Source organism: Mollisia scopiformis, assembly GCF_001500285.1.
Source record: "Mollisia scopiformis unplaced genomic scaffold LY89scaffold_17, whole genome shotgun sequence".
Lineage (NCBI taxonomy): Eukaryota > Fungi > Ascomycota > Leotiomycetes > Helotiales > Mollisiaceae > Mollisia > Mollisia scopiformis.
Genome location: NW_017263597.1, coordinates 909,233 through 926,516, shown reverse-complemented (window position 1 = coordinate 926,516; position 17,284 = coordinate 909,233). Strand labels below are relative to the sequence as shown.

The 17,284-nt window shown below is 48.0% G+C and overlaps 5 protein-coding genes across 5 annotated transcripts; 2 read left to right on the top strand and 3 right to left on the bottom strand.

The window, feature by feature from the left end:
- Window positions 1-270: 270 nt before the first annotated feature.
- LY89DRAFT_736502 (uncharacterized protein) lies at window positions 271-2,675 on the bottom strand (the record flags this gene model as incomplete). Its single annotated transcript, XM_018220125.1, has 8 exons — window positions 271-635; window positions 687-973; window positions 1,022-1,113; window positions 1,167-2,053; window positions 2,105-2,222; window positions 2,274-2,373; window positions 2,424-2,478; window positions 2,576-2,675. The coding sequence occupies 8 exons, from the start codon at window positions 2,673-2,675 to the stop codon at window positions 271-273; spliced, it is 2,004 nt and encodes a 667-aa protein (XP_018068823.1).
- Window positions 2,676-4,907: 2,232 nt separating this feature from the next.
- On the bottom strand, window positions 4,908-6,343 carry LY89DRAFT_650311 (uncharacterized protein; the record flags this gene model as incomplete). Its single annotated transcript, XM_018212102.1, has 3 exons — window positions 4,908-5,724; window positions 5,777-5,842; window positions 5,898-6,343. 3 exons carry the CDS (start codon window positions 6,341-6,343, stop codon window positions 4,998-5,000), a joined length of 1,239 nt encoding a protein of 412 aa, XP_018068822.1. The 3' UTR covers window positions 4,908-4,997.
- Window positions 6,344-8,961: 2,618 nt separating this feature from the next.
- On the top strand, window positions 8,962-9,480 carry LY89DRAFT_671808 (uncharacterized protein; the record flags this gene model as incomplete). Its single annotated transcript, XM_018213241.1, has 1 exon — window positions 8,962-9,480. One exon carries the CDS (start codon window positions 8,962-8,964, stop codon window positions 9,478-9,480), a length of 519 nt encoding a protein of 172 aa, XP_018068821.1.
- A 542-nt stretch (window positions 9,481-10,022) lies between these two features.
- Window positions 10,023-10,337, top strand: LY89DRAFT_671807 (uncharacterized protein; the record flags this gene model as incomplete). The annotated part of the gene is made up of 1 exon (XM_018213240.1): window positions 10,023-10,337. The coding sequence occupies one exon, from the start codon at window positions 10,023-10,025 to the stop codon at window positions 10,335-10,337; it is 315 nt and encodes a 104-aa protein (XP_018068820.1).
- Window positions 10,338-10,508: 171 nt separating this feature from the next.
- On the bottom strand, window positions 10,509-17,225 carry LY89DRAFT_708783 (DUF676-domain-containing protein; the record flags this gene model as incomplete). The annotated part of the gene is made up of 6 exons (XM_018217706.1): window positions 16,241-17,225; window positions 16,017-16,190; window positions 15,454-15,966; window positions 14,612-15,406; window positions 11,969-14,097; window positions 10,509-11,926 (listed from the first exon to the last, which is right to left on the bottom strand). The coding sequence occupies exons 1-6, from the start codon at window positions 16,906-16,908 to the stop codon at window positions 10,509-10,511; spliced, it is 5,697 nt and encodes a 1,898-aa protein (XP_018068819.1). The 5' UTR covers window positions 16,909-17,225.
- Between the last annotated feature and the right edge of the window lie 59 nt (window positions 17,226-17,284).

Genomic DNA, 17,284 nt, shown 5'->3' with positions numbered 1-17,284 from the left:
GGGAGCCGAGATATGTGTGTGGTGCTTGGGATTTGAAGGTGTATGAGGATGGTAAGAAGTGGTGGTAGGGGAGAAAATCGCTGTGGTGGTTGGAAAGAGCAGACGGAATTGTGAAGGGCAGATTGATGACGAAAACCGTGGCAGGGAGGTGAATAAACATGTCTCGAGATAGAACAAATGATCTGAGAGTTCGAACTTGACAAGAGAACACACTCACAAGATCATTCACCTCATCAAACTCAAAAACATCATAACATTCATTATAACGCCCTAAGTCTCACCCCCACCATCCCTCAAAAGCCCCCTCAACTGCTTCAGCGCATCCTCACACCCAACCTCCATCCCCATCAAAATATCCGCACTGCCCTTATTATTAATCAACAACTGAATAACAAGCCAATAATTGAACCCATTCCTAAAGAAGCCGATCTTGTCCCAGGAATTACTCGTTATGCATGCTCGGATATTGATCCATAGCGAGCGCCATCGCGACAGCGCGCCTTTGATCATGGTGATATTTGAGTCGGGTAGTGGTTCGGGGTGGTTGGCGGGGGTGGAAGTCCCTGAGTCGGAAGGAGAGCGTGGGAATGAGGAGGGGTATTGGGTTATTTGTGTGTGAGCGTTGACGTAAATTACTGCGAGATGTCAACGATAGTTCCACTTGCTGAGAAATAGATGTAGCTTACGATGTATTAGAGTGAACATATCCATTGGATTCAGAGCAAACGGGTTCCCTTTCGTCGCTTGGACTGGAGCATGCTCGGGTTTGATTTGGCCAAAAAGACTTTGGAAAGCCTCGAAAAGCGTGACGTTTCGATTTGCCGTGAAGTTCTTCTCGGCGAAGGGGTGACTGGATGCCCATAGTTGTTCTTCACACGGTAATTCGAAATTCATCTCTGAAAATGAGATGCGCATGGGGAAGTTGGCAAAGAATAAGAAGGCGCAATCTAGCAACGTAATGGTGTTGATGAACCTGCCACGAAGTCAGCAAAACTCGAGTAAGTAGAGTAAGGAAATATACCTTATTCGCCCCTCTTTCAAGACCCAGGAATGCTCGTCGATACTGTCATCCAGTTCATGCCGTACTTTTGCCAAGCCAAACCTTCGCGCCATCTGAAACAGATCATTAGTAACGCATCAACTTTCAACTAGCTGTACAAACTCACCTTCACAACCACAGCAAATCGCGCATCAGCTGCCCGTCTCCGCGCAACCAAACTTCCAGCCCAGAACTGCACGCACACGATGATGTATGTTGCCTGTAGATGTTGGAAGGCTAGCATACTCATAGGCAACATCTCAGGAGCCGGATTTGATGCCCGAAACATCTGACGGACCTCGGACTCTTCCGTCAAATCGTCAATAGAATAAACATAATGCTCAACCAAATCCAAAAGAACCTTCCCTAGATTGACATCTCTGTCATCGGATGAGAACATAGACCCCATGATAATCATTGCGGCAAGTAGAGGGATTGGTGTCGTGTGGATACTGATCGATGGCTGATGTAATATTGGACAATGAGGATGCCAGAATTCGAAGTAATGAGCGACGAATTTGTCGATTTTTGATGGAGTGAAGAAGAAATTGAGGTTTTGCGAGATCTGAGTTTGTTCTTGGATGTTGAAATGTAATGCTTGCGTACTCTCCATGACGCCTTGTATAATGGCTGCAGACTGCACGCTAGCTGGTTCCCATTCAACTGGAAGTGGCATGTTTGTCATTACTGGAGCACTTCCAAAGTTATGGATTTCCGCCACGGGAGTGCTGAGGAATTTGAGGAGGTTCTCTTCTTCGAATAGAGACCAGTCTATTGATTCGTCCTCGAAGAAGTCGGAGAATGCGCTACCATTGTCGCTATTGTTGCCGAACATATCTACGACGTCTGAACTTTCAGGTGATTTTTGATTATTGCGGAAGTTGAATAAATTTTTATTTTCGTGCGAAGATGGGAATCGAAAACAGTCAATGAAGCTTGCTGTTCCAGAATTCAAAAGGAAGTTGATGGATCCTCTATCCGAAGTGGGAGTGCTATCTGAGTCCAACTTGGGCGCTACTATCTGTAAGCTGCTATGAGGAGTATAAGAAGGTCTTCTTTACATACTTTCTTGCCTGTTAAGTATCCCTTTGGACTGTAGTCTGGAGAACTTGCACTCGATCTTCTTGTGCCGACAAGTCTTACATGGGTTGTTACCATCGCAACCGAGCTTCATCGATGTACACTAATTGAATTTTAGAGCATGTTGAAGCATCTAATTCCAAGTTGAACTCACCGAATCGCAAGCGTGAGACCGTCTTCCTCCCCTTGCGGCTTCTGGAATCTGTCTATTCTTACGCTGTGAACAACTGGGATAATGATCTCTGAGGTTGTCGCTAAGAATGGTTTAGTAGAAATATACTGCAAGCTTTTGTTGAGTATTTACCTCCGTGTGAATGCATCTTTACAGAATATGCACGCATATGGCTTCACTCCAGAATCTGTCTTGGCTGTCAGCGGCGCAGTCGACGAAGGATGCTCATGACAGATATCCCCTCATGCAAACATCATATCGAGAACAACAAGAGAGATCCTTACGTCGCAATTGATGTCGCTTCAGATGATCTGTTCTCGAGAACTTCTTGTTACAGACTGAGCATTGCACGGCCTTGGTGGGGCCCGTCTCGAACTTGGCCATCTCGGATAGTATTCCTGACGTCAGCTACACCTTGGAAGAAACAATGGCCACGAGTCAGGGCTGACGGCGACTGTATAATAATGTCTCTATCGGCCACCGCGTGTATGAGAATGATTGAAGATTGAAGAATACGAGCAGTCGCGCCGTGTCGTCGGAGAAACAGTTCCAGAAGGGTTTGTTCAGCTTTCCCCGCTGATCTCGAATCTCCACTATTCGGCTAGTGCATTTGGGGTGCAGCAGCTGCTGACACAACTCACTTACCCCAGCCGTCTGTAGTGGGGCCCAGACACCGCCGTGGCTTCGACGACAGCGGGTTGGCTTCAACGCCGTTCACGTGCAGTAGTCGGCAGATGTGTTTTAGATAGATCAAGTTTGCTGGTGCAATCCACATCCGTGGCGGAGCGACTGGCTTCTTATGCGACATCCTTCCCTTTCCACGCCAACAGGATAGCTCAAGGATTGGCACAACCCCAGCTTGACGACAGACGACATCCGGATGATCGTTTCGGAGATAACAATCTACTAACGTACTAGACGAAGCACAGAAGTACTGTACTTGCCAGGATTTTCGCTGTCTGACGACATGTTCCTGCAGCGGGGCGAAACGGGGTTGACAGTTCGAGCTGGCAGCACCGTACTGGGACCATCCATCTGGCACCAGCAGAGACTTCTCGCGAGATCTTCTCTCGATCTTCTATTGACACTCCGCAGAAGCACTGTTCTGCATCGCTCGGGTATTGAAGAATCAGATCTGTGGAGCAATGCAGTGACCAGATCTGGTGGCGCTTTGCGCTCTGAACCCTCGGTGCTGATCCGGCAACATTCGTTTCCTCACCCTGGGTAGCTTGGGTTGGAGAAACTCTTCTAACACAACCTCAATAATATTAACAAAGTTTGTTCATGGTGCATGCAACGCGCCGTCCTAGAAACCTCCCTATCTGCGTTAGCCCGAAAGCAAAATACAAAACGCACTTGGATATCAGGAGGGGAAGGAGCATATAACATGAAAGAGAACTGTCGCACTTCGCAAATTTAATACGCAACAGTGACCACCGGTTGTCAAAGAAGCCGATCAAGGACCATACTGGAAGAAAAAAGGGGTTCTCCCGAGTTCCCGAGGTGTACAGTCTAATGACGGGACGAAACCTTATTAACGAGTTCCAAAAGTATTTCTATATTCGGTCCGTCAGCGGCTTCGAGAGCGCATATGTGGCAATGATTGACGACCCATCAGAGACAAGAAACTTCTAAGTCCGAGGTAGGTGCGATCTTATTGAAGATAACTCGCAATGGAAGCACAATCGACGGAGACATCTCCGCACAAACAGAAATAGCGTCAATACACCGATCTCAACCTCGGTTTCCCTTTAGACTGTTGCAAGCACTATGCTCAAACAAAGTCGCAAGCGATACTTCAAGGCACGAAACTTCGAGTTCAAAAGACCTCTATTTGTACGGCTCTCAAAAACGGAGCGCGGCTGACAGACAATATATGCCTCAGCCTCTGGAGATTTTCCGTGCAGGAGGTACTCCGTCGTTGTCAAAGCACCATCCCGTTCCACTCCCAGCCCAAAATCACGACCCAAAGAAACCCCTTCACACCACAACTCGACTGATCTCACAAATTGACTCCAGCTCGAACCCGGGGAGGATGGTGAACACAGAAACTTGGGGACATGAGGCGTTCGCAGCCCCTGTTGAAAAGCAGCTGATGTATCGGATCATCTTGGCGTGAGGATTTTCCGAGACAAGTTTCGGCGCGGATAATGTTGTTTTCGGCCAGGAGATGTGATCATGAGGCTGAAAGAATACCTACGTAGGTTTTGTTTTTGTGTTCATATGTCTCGAGTACAGTGGTGGGGCTTTCAGGGGTGTGCGCTAGCGTTGAAGGTCCCTGAAGCTTATCCTTACGATGTCTGTCGCGATAGTTTTCGGTATGTGTGTATTCCTTGTGGGTTACTTTTTAGTGAGAGGCTTCCTTTTCCTCTCGCGCTCTTTGTAGCAATGTCCTTTCGTGTATTGTAAGTAAACTCAAGTTGGAGAACAATTTGACAACCCCGCTCGCATCACGTCTAACCACACAGCGCAGGCTCCAAGGCGAGCAATTTCTGATCAATGGTTTATATCTCTGTGCAAGCCCAAAATATATACATATATATATGTTATAGCTCATCTGTCTGTTATTTGTATTTAGGTCAACGCCATTGCAAACGTTGACTTTTCATCTCACAGGACCCGCATGTCCTTCATCCCCATTTATTAACTCTCCGATATCCTACACATCTCACTTCTCTGGCCATACCATCCCACATCTCTGTATATTCAAAACGAAGTACTATTCGAAATAAACTTCTGAATATAATGATAAGCCGCCACAGCAGGATAATGCAAATTCACCCCATGTCCAGTCAGCGGCGCCAAATACGTCCCCTTACTTCCAGCCACCGGATACAGCTCAAGCGCTGCTTGCGCCAAATTCGTCGGGTAACTACAATTCCCAGTACAAAACGGCAAATCTTCAGCTCCATTCACGACAGCGACCGATCCAGTGAAGTTGCTGGCGGGTCCCACGACAGCCGTTGTGGTGAACAGCTCGCCGAAGGTCACGGTGCCTTTGGTGGCTTCTGCCAGGTTGAGGATATCGGGGTCAAAGTCTTGGGCGTGGAAGAAGGCGATTTGGTTAGAGATGATGGAGCTTGAGACCAGGTAGCCGTTGCTCAGGCCGCTGAAGCGGTATGGTTGATTTTGTGCGGCGATGGCGAGGTTGAGGCCTGTGGTGAAGATTGGCATGCCGGTTGAGTTGGTGGAGAATCCTGTTAGGATCGCGGTGTCGAGGGATGTTGGGTACATGGAGGTGATGGCTTGAGTGAGAATGCTGCCGAAAGAGTGGCCTGTTCCGATGACGGTCGAGAAGGTCGCGTTGCTGAAAGAGCCAGCTTTGAGCATTGTGATGAGGGATTGGAGGATCTCGACCTCCAAGGGTGTTTGGACGACGTTGATTGCGTCGGGTTTGGAAGACTGACCTACGCCAAGTCGGTCGTAAAAGAAGCTATACCAGGATTTAGCGTTTTTCAAAGAAGTTTGAGGACGGAGTGACAAACCTTGCTCGGTTGTAGCTAGCTACAACATCGACATAACTGTAACCTGGAGCAAAGTCCCAGTAGTATCTGAGGGAAATCAGCTTCTATCAACAATTATATATAATGTGACCATCACGCATACCTATCAAACCCAACTCCATGCGTCAATATCTCAACAGTATCCGGCTTCGTATTATTGGCCGGCGTGCAAAAAGTAGCACTAATATTATACGTCCCATTCACAGATTGCATGCCAGCCATAATCTGTTCCGTGAACGGCGATCCACTCGTCACATCCGCCACAAAAGTCTGAGTGACCTGTGACTGATTCATCGGGATGTCAAAATTGAACTTCATGTTCTTCGAAGTACTGGCTGTCACAGGAACCATTCCGGAGACACAGACTGCCAATCCGCCTCTCGACGGCTGGATTGTTGGGTTCGTGAAGCCGGATATGCTTGGGGCTTGGACGGCGGCTGGGATGGCTCCTCCTGGGTTAGACGCGAGGTATTGAGCTGATTGTCCGGCTGCTATTTGCAGTGATTGTGCGGCTGCACCGCTGGCGAGGGTGAAGATGATGGAGCGCATTTTGGCCGTTTCTAGGAGCTTAGTGCAGGGGATCAGATAGACTTCATCAAGGCCAGAGGTGATATATATCCCATCTCACGGCTCCCACGGCAACTTCTTCAGTATTGGGCATGATGTCAACTGTTTCGGGACTTTCATGATTTGTATTCTTCTGGATCGCTTGAAAGGAAGTGAAACTCTAAAATATGACGTTGGAGCATTGACGATACTTCATTTGCCAATAGCTCTAAAATAGACCGTGCTAGAGGCCGCCAGGGCTTCTCCCGTTCTTCCTTTCCACTCGGCGCAAGACTAACTTGTTAAGTCTGCACTAGTGTCCGACCTTCCTTTCCTTCCAGCTTTCGACATACTTCAAAGTAGACCTCTGTTTCTTCGATCATTGAGTTGTCTTTCTTGTCTTTCACTTTCTGCCTGCAACCATTCGTTTGTGTCTGCGGTAAGGTACAAGAAGAGTCGACGGAGCATAAAAAGGAGGAATGCAAGAATCAAAAGGTCGGCGAACATTCTGATGTGATCAAGTAGGATAGCTTAGGTGTGTAATCGAGACTGGACTTTTTGTTTCGGTGCTAATTTGGAGGCTCGTAGAATTGTCTAGGTGGTCTTGTTCGGAAGAAAGTTGGGGTCATTATATACTTAGGCTATATAGCGAACAATAACTGATGACTACTGCATACTCACATGACAGAATCATTCAGTATAGGTTCGTTTCAATGTCATGCGACATAAAGGATTCGTAGAGTCATAATGTTAACAAAACTTTCAATGAAGTGTCCTGTCTGAGCAAGCTCTAGACGCCTTACAATCTTTTGGGTTCTGTTCCATTCACAGCTTGCAATCCATCTGTTTTATGACAGACTCACTAATTCACGTTGCTACGCCTTCAAGTGACTGTCTGATCGATTCTTGAGTGATCTCAGCATATAAATCGATCTGCCCATCATTATAAGTTCCCGATTCATTTCCCAACGAATACTACCAAAAGTCCTCAGAATCTCCAAATTCGAAACAACAAGAAACATAAATCCCCGTTTTCATTATCTCACCGACTCGGTAACAGATATCTACCATGTTAGGCATGCGCGATAAAAGTTCGTGTTTGACAGAACGATCTCCGATGGCTCTGCCGATTGAGAACTATAGACGAGAGCGATGCAAATGGTACAATCTATCGATTGCGATGTATGTACAAAAAGGCACGGGTTTGGATGATGTATCGGCAGTTGGGATGTTACATTGATGGTACTTTCAAAGCGACAGGGATATAGACTAGGGAGACAAGCTGTGCTTACCAACTCCAATTTCCGTTCTTCCACTACTTGAAACTTAAGACGGTACTGTTATGGTCTACTAGGCTCGTTCAGTGAATGGAATTAAAAACTGAACGTGAATCTCGGTGCAATTCGAACATTCTCTTGGCGTCCACATGCCTATTGCTGCTCAATTGTATGAATGGAATAACTGTTGAGAGACAAGACAGACCGACTCAAATTGAATGCGCATTACGACCAGAAGTCAGAAAACAGACACAGCTAGGCTCTCAAAGCCGCATATTCATTGTGCTATAAAATATTGTAAAGCTCGCTAAACATAGGCATAGGGGGGGTCTCGCTTACGAGTCACACGGATACGGTATGGTGATGTGGACGAATACTTGTTTGTGATTGTAATCGTGCAATACCTCAGATATCTGAATCTTTAGTTGTCGAATCTGTTATTCTCATTTGGTTTTGAGCCGATCTGCCTGGCAACTAGTGAAGTCACAACTGAAGGACATTCACTCTTGTTTTGTTAGACACCATGTAACCCAAGCAACCACTTCGCATATAAATCATTATGAAAAGATCTACGGACTTTAGGAGACAAAAAGCACAAAAGCAACAAGGATCAGAATCTTAGCCGATATTGATATCGAGAAAGACTGTGCCACATCGAAGAGCTCATTTCATCAGAAGCGCAAACCCTGGCCCAGCATGTACCTCACCGTTACCGTGAGCATCTACAATGTCTTCTACAGTGGGCTTGGACTTATCATCATACTACTTCTTATATTCACTCTCATCATCTGTTTTGTTCCTCTCGGACCTGAAACAATGCGAGATCTGGAATCGTTCATCGAAATGGAAAGCATCGACACTACACGAGAGCATGGAGAGGACATCTGAATAGATGATCAAGGGGCTTTGGGTTGGACAGATCGTGTTGAGAGTTACCGATGGAATGTAACCTAAAGCAGTGACCGCTCAAGGAGCAGAGGAAGAGAATAGGGTACAGGGCGCCGGTTTGAGGCAAAAGTCGAAGTATGGTTGTGGGAGCCAGATTGAATAAACTTGAACAAAACATCAAAATATTATGCTCAAAATCTGTGCGTTTGCAATACCATGTCGTGTGCTGCTCTCTGAAAGACGATGAGCATCAAAAAGTTTGATTCAAGCAGAAAATTAATCTTACATTCAGGAAAGATAATCTCGTCGAAATCTTCCCCTGAATCAAATCAGCTGGTATTCACATTCTGCCTGGGGAATGTGCATATACAAGATCTATATCTTGGGCTCGTTTCCATAACAATTTACAGTTGCCTAAGAACATCAAATCTTAACAGTCAAAGAAAGGCTAGCAAGATGAGACATTTCATTCTGATCTGCGGTTTTGTTGTGCTCATGCTATACATCACCTCAACAGCGAAGACTGCAGCTCTCGCTCACGGCTATCGCCATCGGCAACAGCACCGCAACAGGCACCCACCACAAATTGCAAATAATGCACAGCGACACATCCATGGAGGGCACAGAGTTCAACGCGAAGGCACAAAGCCAGTTCCATCAAAGTCATCAAGCCCAACTCAGCTCTACGTAGCTGGGTACATAATCAACAGCTCGACACTCGTCATAATCTCCATCGCAGAAAACGCAAAAGATCGTGCTGCCATGGAACAAGATGATACGGCATCTTTATTAATGATCCTAAAGGACGTTAATGATTCAAAGGATGAAGATATGGAGTTGAGAGAGGGGAGCGATGATGAAGTGGTATCAGGGGAAGAAGCATGGAAAGTCAAGAGAGAGGACAAGATGACATTCAAATACTGGGTCATGGTTTGGCTTGTACCCGCTTTGTTGATCGGGGTGGAGTTACAGTAGTGAAGCTTTGTGTTTGATAAGTGCGTGGTTGGAAGCAAAGGCTAAAGTAATGGTGACCTTTGATAGAAAGAATGGAACGTACAATTGAAATAGCGAAAGACTTGTAAGCTAAGTGAAGATGACAGAGTCCCAACGTGTGAGAGATTATCTGAGAGCATTAAACACTAAATGCTGGTAGGACACGGATGAAATCAAGTCTCGTTAATATATCTCGACGCTAGTGTTGGAAACAATCATGTGTGTAAATGCTAAGCTTCTAAGCTGTTAACGGACAACAACAGAACCGAGAAAAACACGTTACCAGTAGTTCCAAAAAGCGCTTAAAATAGCCAGCTTCCTAAAGCCCCTCAAACTTCGCATTCACGTCAAAACGTCAACAAACAAACTCTCCGTCTACAACTATTCGCAACAACACTCCTTCCAACACCTCCATCTCGAAACTCAAGACAACAATCGCAAAGTACGTCGCAATTCCACCCCCCAATTCCACTCACAATCCCTAACCCCTCTCCAGATCCACAACCTCAAACAACTCCACCACGATGATGCTGCTCAAGTACATCACACTCCTCCTCTTCCTCATTGCGCTTAGCGCAACCACTCCCACCAACACCCTCCCAACCCTGACATCAACCACCACCACCTCAGCCTCCCAAACCCCGACCGTCACCGAAAACTCTTACTTCAGGTGGTCAATGTGCGTCCCTAGCAAGGAGTGCAACGATCCGCTCGACATCGTCATCGGGGTGATCATTTTTCTGGTTCTGAGTGTTGGATCCACGACGTTCATGGTGTGCAGTGTGCTGTATAGGTGTGAGGAACGACGGGCGAGATTGAGGGCTAGAAGTGAGGATTGAGGGGGTGGGGAATTGGGGGTGCAATTGCTGGGGTAGGGAAAGAGATTCGTAGATAATGAAGTGTGGTACTTCTGTCTTTGTTGCTGTGACATTGACAAGTCCGCTATCGAGATAAATCTAATACAATCTTCATAATATATGTCATGGTATATCTATCCCATCTATGTGGTATCACGAATCATGCGAATCTACATTCTTCCCCTTTCCTGCAACCCCCTCCCCATCCCTATCCAACCCCAATGGCTGCAAGCCTAATCCCATCCCCGCCGCCTCCCCACTCAGCACCCTCGCCGCCGCAGCATCACTCCTCAACTCCTGTTCTTCCTTCTTCTTCTTCCCCAAGAATCTCTCAACTTCCGCCTTATCCGTGCCCCTTGGACTTGTTGCCCCCTTCCCGGCTATCGCTTCCGTCCAATTCCACCCCTTCCTCGCCTCCCCCGAATCCCTCTTCGCTCTATCCTCCTCATCTTCACTATCTAATTCGCTATCCGCCCAATCTCTATCACTCCACTCCGTCCCGCTTTCCGCGCGTTCGGGAAGTGGTCTTCTCTCCCCAGGAAGACTAAGGCTATTTCCGGCCAATGCTTTGCCAAGACTATTTGGTTTGGGGTCCGAGATGAGGGCTGGGACGGAATCTTTAGCTTCTCGGGCTTCGGAATCGGTTCTATCTTCGGGGCTTAGCATTTTCATGTGTTCAGGCTCATGGTGAGAGTGGACATTTGCGTCGTTGGTTTCTCTGCCGTCTTTACTTGGTCGTTCGTTTTCTCCCTTTGCTCTTTCTTCGTTTCCTTCGTCTTCATCGCGGGTTTTGGCTGCTGCGCTGTCGCTGAAATGGGTATCACAGAGATGTTTGACAACGGGCCATCCGTATGCGTTGGCGAACATACGGCGTACGATCATGTTGTTATGAGCATCTGGTTCGAGACGAACGAGGACTTTGCGCCAAGAGAGATCACGATGGTAGGCTCTTGCAATCTTTTCTTCAACTTTCATTGCTGAGCCGTCGACGACTTCTCGAGGGTCTTTCTCTGGATTTGTGTGTCGCGTGTCGTCGTAGTCTCGAGCTGAAAGTGAAGAGTCTGTGTGAGCAGGCGGGCTGGTTGGAAAGGGGTCTGAGCCAACCGAGGCACCCGAGACCCCCGAATTACCCACTGACGAACGACGGCGGAGCATGAGTGAAGAGGTCGGACGTTTCTTGAGAGGTGGAGGTGGGATGTCCTCTGGATGATAGACTCGGTCGTGGAATATAGTTCGAGGTCGAGATGACGGATCAATGAGAAAGTCGACAGATGGAAGAGGTGGTTTCAAGACATCGCCAGCAGATTCGAAGAAAGTTGTCTTTGGGGGCGCAGAAAGACTGTCGGGGTCATCATGTTCAGCATCGCCCGTTGTAGCCTTTCCACGTGCAGTTTGTGAAGGGTGTTGTTTTGCCAAAGTGGAAATTGAAGAATCGCTGTTCATTCGGATAGTTTGACTTCGTTTGTAGATCTTAGGGTACTTGGGAGCGTGGTGGTGAGACTTTGCTGATGGCTTGTCAGGTTGGAAGAACTTGATGATGCTGGAAAAAGGTCCCTCGTTGTGCGAGGTCTCTGAAGTCATCTTAGGGCTTGGCAGTGGACTAGCCGATTTACCTGTATGAGGAAGATTGTCGTCAATGCTCTTGACACTTTTCAAACTAGCAGTATCATCATCTTCGGTGGCATACAGGGGTGGTTGAGGCACATCTGCACCATGACCTTGCCTTGTGGGGGTGTTCGTATCAGTATCTTCCTGATCGCTCATCCCACTATCGGAGAAATTCCTCCTTGATGGAGAGCCAGAATTGGCACCAGTGAGTTCAGCCCAACCCCATCCAGCCATGGTTCCCACGAGGCCATTCTCTCTTCTAGCTTTCTCGACACGACCCAAGCCTTGCCAGTCCAAGAAAAGCAGACAACTCGTTCTCAAAGGCACAATCCCGTCATTGACAACGTTGGAATAGACTGTCCTATTTCGAAACTTCTTGAGAACAATATGAGCAGGCCCCGTAGGCAAGATTCGCAAAAGAGGTTTTGTTTCTGGTGCTGTCTCGCCATCAATCTTCTTATGAGCACTTTCTCCAATCCCACTAACAATTGCGCCCCAACCACTTCGAACAACAGTGGGTGGTCGCCAAGTCAATCCCAGATCTTGTCCTGTTCGACCTACCAAGCCAAAGTCTAAGGCAAATTTGACATATAATGGGTTCTCATTGCTTAGGCCTAAGAAAGGAGAAGCCATAGCAATGAAATTGACAGGCTTAATCTTGTCAAAGAACTCGGGAGAATGCTTCTGTATATATGCAACAGCATATGTCTGAATGAGACCACCAAGCGAATGAGCAATGAAACTGATGCTCGTGATTTTGTAAGCCAGTTTTCTGTCTTCATACGGCTGTTTCTTGATCGTGCTGTGATTATGCGCCGGAGTGCCATCTTCTACCGGCTTCGAGGAGTCGGGTTTCAGAGCATGGGAGAGAGCTTCCGCGGCAGATTTCTTGGTGACTGGCTTGTAGGGCTGGTCAGGGTAAGTCATCTGAAGGACATATTTCGCTAGTCGTTTTCCGAGGTACTTGATTCCTCGTTCTGTTCTCACAGCATTTCCAGAGAATCCTCGAACAATGACTTCTTCCTCATCTTCGTCCTCATCTAGATCCTCTTCGTGCTGTTGTGCAGGTGCTTTCGTCTCGCCTTGCTCGTCTTTTCGCTCCTCTGCGTGATGCTCATCTTGATCTTCCCCAGATCTATCAGCTTTCGCCTTCTCCTCCTCTCTTCGCTTCGCCCTCCTTTCTCTCGCATCAATCTTAGCTTGCCTCGAAGTAGCGTCAATACTCTCTTTCAAGAACAACAAATCCGCCCCAAGATTACTATGCAACCCATGCGTCAGAACCACCAAATGGACCTTCTTCTGCCTTTTCCTGTCCCTCCCATCCTCTTCTAGATCCCCCCACTCCGGCATCTTAGGTGTATTCCACAGACTCGCCGTATCATCCACCTTAACCGTAACAGCCTTACTAAACACGCCCTTAGGTTGCCCAGCATGCCTCCCATCCCTCGCCCCAACGCTCTGCTGATGATCACTCAGCTGTCCCGGCTGCGGTACATGTCCCCCATTCCCTCCACCCGTCAAACTACTCCCAAACCCCAAACTAAGACTCTTCTCATCCCTCCCCAGCAAAATCTCGTAGTTCACCGACGCCGAGTTCGAGAATATAACCTGCGAACTAACTTCGATGATCCAACTGACGCTCTCCTCCCCCGCGCCGCCCCGTCCAGCGCTCGCTCGCACTTCTTCGGGCACGAGCAACCGGCAGGTCCACGTCCCGCCCGCTTTGAGCTGGGGCTCGAACTCAGGGACGCCGAAGGTCCGCGGATGTTCGAAGCGCTCGTCTGTCTTGAAGGCTTTCGGGTACGCCGCGGCGTATAGGGTGTAGGGACCGTGGACGAAAGCAGCGCGGAGGGCGATGGCGCAGGTATTCTTGACTTTGAGGAAGAGGCATGGAGGCGAAGGCAGGATTCGATCGTGTGAGGGCGTGTATGTGACTGTATATCGTACGACTTCGCCGATTTTGACGCTGCCGGTTTGGTGGAGGAGAAGCATGTTGGGTGAGGTTGGAGGTGTGTTCGGTGTATTTGATTTCGGCCAAGGATTTGAGTGGCTTCGAGGGAAGGTCAGCAGAGCATTTTGTATGTCGATGCAGTGATCGTAACGAAGAGACTTCTGCTGTGGATTCAGAGGGTCGCTTCGGATCGTGTTTATTTACAGATACTGGATTTTGTTGCTGCACGCGATAGGTTTCGAGGTTCTTTGACCGAGATCCGAACTTCGTACAGTAATGACGATGGTGTGGCTGTGCAAACTTGTCTGTGGCAGGCTTTCCGAGCAACTCCATGCGAATCGTTTTACAACACATGTCACTCAACTTATATGAAGATCCAACGAAGAAGATTGTCATGACTCGGTCTCATAATATTAATTACATTGTTCGTCTATGTGAATGGGTATATGTATGTGTATATATAAACAATATGATCAGCTGTGGCTGACCATAAAATCCTCCGTCACCAAATCAAGCATCTGAAGAATAGGTACTTGGCGGGAGTGTTCTGTTATCGGTAGACCAAAAAGTGGCTCCACTCAAGGATGTAAGATCTTATAATATGTTGGCAGATTATACAAACAAATGGAGCTGATGCGAAGCTCGTGTTCGTAAAACCCAAGCGAGCTGTCAGTTGCCGTTGCAATATCAGACGGACAAGACACCTTCTTCAGGTTGGCCAGGCTCGACATGATTTCTCCAGGCACTCACACGATTGCGAGCTCTCCCAGTCTCACTTAGCCCGGCCAAAACAGCTGGGCGAGGTTCTGGTCTTGCGGCTCGAGGAAGAGGTGCGTGGACTGCAGCTTCCGCTTCGTAATCGGTTCTCGTCCTCCTCGGAACAACTCTTTCGGATGCACGTGTTTGCGCAGCATTGTATGCTTGCTCTCTTGCTGAATGTCTTCGCAAGAGAGGTGGGGGAGACAAGGGTCTCTCGACTCGTGGAGGAACGGGATAGCGATCTGCCATTCTTCTTTGCCCAGCATTTGGTGGAGGTGGTGGTGGTACACCTCTTGCATTTGCAACTCCCATAACATAATTTGCAGCTGCAGTAGCTTGGTCGTAATTACCCGTCAAAATGTTGTGAGCGGCTCGAACATAATCTTGATTCATGAAATGGCCAGCTCCATTTCCGATCCCATGGACATCGCCAATACCACCTTGGTAGTCATCATCGTTATTGTCATCAGCTAGATTCGTTCTCTGGAGTCGACGAGCAAGTCTTTCATCTAAACGCTCTTGCCTCTGGCGTTCCGTAAGTTCTTCGTAATACGTAGCAGGTTGGGCTCTCCGAAGACGACGAGGGCGCTCTGGCGCGTCATCATTATCACCGTCTTCTGGAACTCGCATGTGATTCAATCGATCGGCCTCGACGGCTTCATAATTGAACCAAGGGCAATTACACGTCTTCCATTTCAGTCCGCATATCATGCAGAATTCAGCTGTGCAACGGCTACCTGATATTAGCAGGGATCCCAGGATTAAGTATTGCAAACATACCAAGTCATGTGGTTGCAGCCTTCCTTGAGCTCAACCATCGTTCGACAGCTGTAGCAGCGTTGCCAACCAGCTTGCTTAGCCGTCTCAAGGAGCTTATTCGTTTCTTCATCTTTGGGGCACTCTTTCGATCCATGCCATTTGCCGTTACATTGACAGCATACCTTTGTCTTGCAACGACCACACTTGCCAAATTTTTTGCCGTCTTCTTTGTGAATGTTAGCTGGCCGTATCCATTCGCCACATTTTCGAGCTGGACAATAGATGCGATTCTTAGTAGAATACTCTGCGAATTTGGTGTTCCATAGCTTCTTGAAATTAATGTCAAATAACTTGTCCACGTGCTGCAGCGGGATGTGATCTGCAGTGCAGCATTTCGGCGGCATGTGCTGAGGGTCTTTGACAGATAGTCTAAATATTCTCTTCAGGCATGAGTTGCACATGCGATGTCCACATTTCAACTTTGCTGACTTGGATCTAGGTATATCGTCGGATAGGCATGTTAAGCACTCTACACTTCAAAGAAGTCAGCTTAAGATTTAGTAGCTAAACCAAGTGGTACTTACAGCTTCTCTGGTTCAGGAGCTTGTGGCGCAAAGAGTCCACCAAGAAAACTCGATCGTTTGGTTCCTGCACTTGAAGATCCTAGGCCTCGAGAGGACGGCATATGTGAGGTCGTGGTATTGCTTCTTTTGATTGTTGCTCTCGGCTCAGCGGCGACGTGTCGAGTAGATGCGCTCCTGAAGTCAGTTAGTTTAGGATCTAGGTGTAACTCTGCTCGGGCGCATACCTCTTAGGTGGTGATTCTGGCGCATGTGGCAAGTCTGCGACAGAGGGGCGACGAGAATGATGAGTACCGCTGCGCTTGAGAGAATCTCTGGCAAGCTCTGGGCTGCTTTCTGTCCGCCGGTGTCTCGAAGACTTCAGTTCTTCCTTTGTGACGTATATAACCCTGATCTTCTTCTCTTTCTCTCCTGACCTCCTCTCACGAGGTGATCGTACAACATGTTCTCTGTCTGATTCGCTAGACTCTCCATCTCGACCAAGCTTCCTCGTTTCCTTGATCATTATGCGCGAGGATTTAGGCCTGTCTGCAGGTGCTCCATACACATAGGTATCTGCAAACTCATCCTTCGCCAGTGACTTGCGCCAGCTCCTATAGTCCTTCTCCTCGCCGTCTCGGCGATGCTTCCTCCTCCTCCTATGGCTTGTCGAGGTTTTGTGACTTGGTAGCGTCGCATGCGATTCGGAAGTCATATTCTGGGTCGTTGAGCGTCTGCGGGTCGATGTGCTGCCCTCGAGTCTTTCTATGCGAATTCTCCGCAGTTCAGCAGCATCTAGGTCAGGCGTGACCCTCTCCTTGCCACGCGATTCGGAAGAATCTTCGTCATCCAATGAGCTGTACGACCTTGCTCGACGCCTCACTCTCCTCTGGCCCTCTGCTCTGGGAAGGGCCATTCGAACATCTGAACTCGACAGCCTCAGACGTTGGGCATGACGACCAGTAATTAGACGTTGGGCAGTGGGGAAGAGACTGTTCGAGCGACGAACATCTGTTCGTGTGGGATAGGTCGTCTGCTCTGCGGCTGACAAGGTAATTGGTGCTGGTACTCACCGACACTGCATATGCAGGTGAAGAACTTGCAGAATAAGGCGAGCGTGGTTTCTGCAAAAGTGCCAATGGCAATTAAAGTAATAAGTATTATAATATAAGACAAAATTACAAACGTCGAGGCAATTGAGAGAGACAGAAAGAAACAGGTCGAAGATTGTGAGTCTTCGAAATCTGGGGAGGTTGAACTCTGTCGGCGACGAGCACGTTTAGGGGTTTCTG